This window comes from Sinocyclocheilus anshuiensis, unplaced genomic scaffold (genome assembly GCF_001515605.1).
Source record: "Sinocyclocheilus anshuiensis isolate Anshui unplaced genomic scaffold, SAMN03320099.WGS_v1.1 scaffold425, whole genome shotgun sequence".
Taxonomy (NCBI): Eukaryota; Metazoa; Chordata; class Actinopteri; order Cypriniformes; family Cyprinidae; genus Sinocyclocheilus; species Sinocyclocheilus anshuiensis.
This window is the reverse complement of record NW_015537947.1, coordinates 1,006,265-1,011,764: the sequence shown is the minus strand read 5'-3', so window position 1 is coordinate 1,011,764 and position 5,500 is coordinate 1,006,265. Positions and strand designations below refer to the sequence as shown.

The following is a 5,500-nucleotide window of genomic DNA, read 5'->3' as shown; positions in this document are numbered from 1 at the left end:
AGCGCGAATGAGAACTGTTTTGCAGGGGATGCCAGGTGTTCGAAAAAAAAGAATAGTCTAATCTCAAAATTGAAAATCGAATGCCAACCCACCGAACAAATATTCGAATAATCGAATATTCTGGTCCAGCCCTAGCTGTTACATGAAAATTAAAATATGTCAATAATAAAGTTTTGACAATTTACATATGTAATTGTTGCATTAGGCTATGAATTAATAAGTGTTTATTGATAAGAACTATTTCATGTCTTTTCATTTACAGTAGCATGAACCACGAGTAGTCCAGTAACTCGAGTATTTTTAAAATAAGAAATCGACTAGCAGAAATCAGTAGTCGTGCAACCCCTAGTTCTGTCAAACACAAAAGATGATATTTTGAAAGATTTTGGTAACGAAACAGTTGACGGTAGCCATTGACTTCCATAGTATTTTTTTTTTCATTCTATGGAAGTCAATAGCTACCAGCAAACTGTTTGGTTACTAACATTCTTAAAATATCTTCTTTTGTGTTTAACAGAAGAAAGAAAAGCATATGGGTTTGAAACATGATGGTGAGTAAATTACAACATTTAAATTTTTTGGTGAACTAGATGATATTTTGAAAGATTTTGGTAACGAAACAGTTGACGGTAGCCATTGACTTCCATAGTATTTTTTTTTTCATTCTATGGAAGTCAATAGCTACCAGCAAACTGTTTGGTTACTAACATTCTTAAAATATCTTTTGTGTTTAACAGAAGAAAGAAAAGCATATGGGTTTGAAACATGATGGTGAGTAAATTACAAAATTTAAATTTTTTGGTGAACTATCCCTTTAAATAGAACATATCTGGGAACTATGGGAGCTGTGAAAGAGCAAGCAAAACCTTTTCTTCTGGGTGGATCTAAAAATAAGCTCATACTAGTTCCTTAAACACATTCTCACTGATCAGAAGTTCTGAGCAATAAATCAAATGCAACTAATAAGTAGGAGCCAGAGGAAATGACATCATGACAACACTAATGGCCCCTAGCTAGCAACTGCCCTAAGCTGTGACGTCATAAACAACACGAAGAAAAGTCCTGCTTTTTACGAGCCCTTCAAAATGCATCAGGCATTGGTAAAACATCTACTAATAAAATCTTAAATCACATTTCCTTGCCGTCATTTTCTCACAGATCAGAGATTTTGCATAATACTTTTCCTTTTAGACTTAGCCTGTCATTTCATTTCCTGTTTTTTTTTCTCCTCATGTTAAGCGCGTCACACAGGAATTTGTGTCTCAGCACTCTGCGCAGAGCATGTGGTTAACAGTCCACATGTGCAGGCCTGCTCTCATTGAAGCTCTGCTGACTTATCCTGTGAATAAAAGGCCCACACGGAGCGATTAAACATAACTCATTTAATCACAGGAAACAAAGCCAACAGCTTCAAAACACTGGAAGAGGCACCTGGATGATTTGCGAATGCGAGAATGAAATGAAGTCAGTCTCTATAAAGGTTTATTTGACAGTTTGTACTCGAGTCATGACTACAAAGCCATTTTTGTTATAGTCTTGGCCCACATACAGTAATGTGTTACATGGTTTTCATCAGTTAACGACATCCGTGTGTTTCTGTCAACACGTTTGGCTGTACCCCACTCGACGCTCGAGGCAATTCCTGCTGCTTCCTGCATTTACCACAAATCGTGCTCCGTCCGTAATAATGAAAGCTGGACGACCACATTGCATGATTCCTGTTGAATGATCATTTGTTGACCTCACATCTGGCCATATATGAGTCATTATACATTCATTTATTTATTTAGCTTCATAACCAGCCTGTGCTTGTAGCGAATGTTGCACAAATGCGTCAATGCATTTTTAATCTTTCAATATTTCATATAGTGGGTATGCGCCAATGGCCCATTCCAACATATAAATACAGTTAATATTGTTTGGCGCGCTCTACCACATTTTACGCTGTTGCTAGAGTGATAAGAAATAACATGATGCAATTTCCAATACAATTTTCCGATACTGGGTTGAAACAATTAACACTTTTGAAGCAGAACTACGTTTGACTTGCCAAAATTTGGGTTAGAGGAATAAGTTCATTTAAAGACACCGAATTTTGTTTAAGTCACTTAAAAGCAAGTAAAGTAGATACCTGATTGCATAATTATTAAATAATCTGGAATTATTGCTTTTGGATGGACAATTATTATTATATTTTTTTTTTTAAATGATTGATTGATTGATTTTTGTAATTATTAATATTTCTTGACCATCAAATCAACATATTAGAATAATTTCTGAAGGATCATGTGACACTGGAGACTAGAGTAATGGAAAAATAAAAATGAAATAAAATAGAATAGAATAGTTGTAAATTTAATTATGTAATAATTGTCATATTACAGTTTTTACTGTATTTTTCATCCAGTAAATAGAGCATTGGTGAACATGAAACTTCTTTCAAAACCATTTTTAAAAAATCTTAATTATTCCAAACTTTTGACCGGTACCGTTTAATTATACGAAGAACTGTATTTAGCAGAAATGTGCCCAGCTCATGATTTCTCAGGAGTTGTGATATAACATTCTGAAATGTAGAAACACATTCACACACAATTTGTGGTTTGGACTTGCACTGTATTCCTCCTAAAACTCATGACTGCATAAAAACCGGTCATAGGCAGCTGTCCCAACATCTCTGTTCTTCGCAAATGATCCACGACCAACACAAGAGTACATTATATTTTGGTCTGGCTGGTGTATTACAGCCTCTATTCCCAAGTTTACCAAAGCAAATTAGGAAACCATTTATTTAAACATCATATAAAACACAAATGAAGTTGCATGTACTTTATTTCTTTCTTAACAGTTTGCTAATAGCCACATATTACACTTAATTCTAAAACGTGATTGTCTGCATTAAATATTTTCCCTCTTTAAAAGCTGAAGAAGTGAAGATCTTTGATGCGGTGTCATTCATTGTAGGACTGTCAAACATTCACGCACATGTGCACGTTTGATGAACACACTGACATGAAGCAGAGCCTTGTTTAATCGCTCAATGTCATATCAAAAGGTTAAAAAAAAAAAGCAACATCAAGTAACAAACTGCTCTTTGAGTTGTCAGTTACACAATACAAAAAATAAAATACTTATATATAGAGCTCCAGCAACATACAAACAAGTGTAAAATAGACTTTTAAGTGTGACTGCAGTACAAAAGCTCTATAAATTACTGTATAAAAAGCAACAAACAAACCTGAAAGCCTGAGACAAGAGGACCAACCCTCTGCTTTGATTAAAAAAAAGATTTATAAGTCTCCAAAAAGCTTGCCAAAAGGTCTCGCTGTTGCAGGGTGTGAGGGATGCAGTCGATTTTCATACAACCGTCTGCTCACCTCGACATTTCCTGCAGCTGCAGTAGACGGCAGAGAGCAGATAGACGCCGGCGGTGAGGCAGGCGAAGACGGAGGCAGTGAGGTAGACCTTGTACAAGCAGTGATGTTTGTAGACGTCCAGGTTGCAGTAGGAGTTCTTTTGGGTTTTGTAGATCATGATCCCAATGGTGGACAGATACAGCAGTGTGGCAGCAACGTCGTGGATGGCGTTGCTTAACAACCAGCGTTCTCCTCCGACGATGGGAACGAGGTCCTGCTTGTCCAGAAGAGTGAGGATGAAGATGGCTAACGTGAGGAGCCAGAAAAGCACGGCCACAAACAGCACATAGTGAATGGAGCCTTCATACTTGTTGGCTGCGATGGTGACCCAAAGCCCGGCTCCCAGCAGGATCTGGAGGACCCGTACAATCCCGATAAAGCTCTTGAGGAATTCCGGGAAACTTCTCTTCACCTGTGGCTGAGGGGGCATCTCCTCTTTTTGTTGAAGAAGACTTCTCCTGGTGTTCAGGGTGGGGGCTGTTTGCCACAAACAGAGAAACGAGGAGAAGAAAGAGCCAGCAGGAGAGGTAAGGAGTGGTTGATAACGGTTTTGGAGGAGGAGAACCCTGCAAACGCACACAGAGTGAATCTTCTGCACGGCCCCGGGGTTTTGAAATGACTTCTGTCTGTTGGTCTCTTCCGTTTCCTGTGGTAACTGTTGAGTTGTGTCTCCCTCCCCCTCTTTCCAAGCAGAGAGCAGGAGGAGAAACAGAACAGAGGGCAGGACTTGAAACACTAACCCCTTTCTCCTCCTCCTCTTCACTCTCTCAGTCGGCTAGTTAGAAAAATTCCTGTGTGTGCATACAGTGGCCTCAAAAAGAGTATGGATACTTCAGCCACACTAAAAGTTTGTGAATGTCTTTGAATTAGAAGAAAAAAATATCTAACTTGGTGGCATTTATTCTAAACAAGACACTTTTCAGGATAAATATTTCACACAAAAACGTTTATGAAGAAGTATTTGCTTACTTTCTGCCTGTCATATGTTGGGAACCGATTTCATATTCACTAAAAAAGGGATAGCCTCATTTGTTTGTAAATGCCACTTGGTAAATGTTATATTTCTAAATACATTACTTAAACATTGAAAATCATATGTAACACTATTGTTCAAAACCTTGGGGTCAGTACATTTTTTATGCTAACTTATACGCTTACCAGGCTGCATTTAATAGGGATGTAACTATGCACCCCGAGCCAGTTGAAAATCGATAAAAATGTGACAATTCAAGTTAGTTGAGATGTTCAACGAATCGCGATACAGTTGGGGGTAGTGTGTATAAGCTCAACGCTGCTTTGTTTACAGCGTAACCAGGGAAGTGCTGTATCACTGCTGTTCTATAAGCGCCACCTGCTGTCAGACGGTGAATCTGCATTCTCATGCAGCGCGTCTGCTGTTTCCGTTTCGTGCAGATATGTTTTATGTAGCAAATTTTGAAATTATACAATCTAATTTAAATAAACTGCTCATGCTAAATGATGCACCTTTGTTTGGATTGAGATTAAAATGCAGTGGTTGCCTTCCCTCATCCCTAGCATTTATCAAAATACAGTTTTAAAAAATACTGTGAAATATTATTTCAAATAACAGTTTCCAATCAGAGTATATTTTAATTTATTCTTGTGATGGCAAAGCTGAATTTTCAGCATCATTACTCCAGTCTCCATAGTCGCATTATCATTCAGAAATTATTCTAATATGCTGATTTGCTGCTCAAGAAACATTTCTGATCAATGGTGAAAACAGTCGTGCTGTTAAATATTTTTGGAAACTAATTGTTTTTGTTTCCAGTGTTCTTTGAGGAATAGGAAGCTCAAAATAACATCAAAAGAACAATTTCAAATAATGTAAAACTTTCGCTTTTGATCAATTTAAAGCATCCTTGCTGCATAAAAGTATGAATTTCCTTTTAAGTACGTAAATAAATATGGTGATGATACAATTCTATTGACAGTCTTTTTAACAAACACTGAACCATGTTCTCAGGACAAAGATATTTTTCAGAAAGTAAGTTGTCACATTTTACAGATGAATTATACAAATTATAAATTATAATTCCTTTTGGCAAAAACAAAATGTTTAA

General features: G+C 37.1%; 1 protein-coding gene across 1 annotated transcript; it reads right to left on the bottom strand.

Annotated features, from left to right (window-relative positions):
• Nucleotides 1–2,824: 2,824 nt before the first annotated feature.
• On the bottom strand, nucleotides 2,825–5,084 carry LOC107664302 (MARVEL domain-containing protein 1-like). The gene is made up of 2 exons (XM_016454831.1): nucleotides 5,073–5,084; nucleotides 2,825–4,191 (listed from the first exon to the last, which is right to left on the bottom strand). The coding sequence occupies exons 1-2, from the start codon at nucleotides 5,082–5,084 to the stop codon at nucleotides 3,358–3,360; spliced, it is 846 nt and encodes a 281-aa protein (XP_016310317.1). The 3' UTR covers nucleotides 2,825–3,357.
• Between the last annotated feature and the right edge of the window lie 416 nt (nucleotides 5,085–5,500).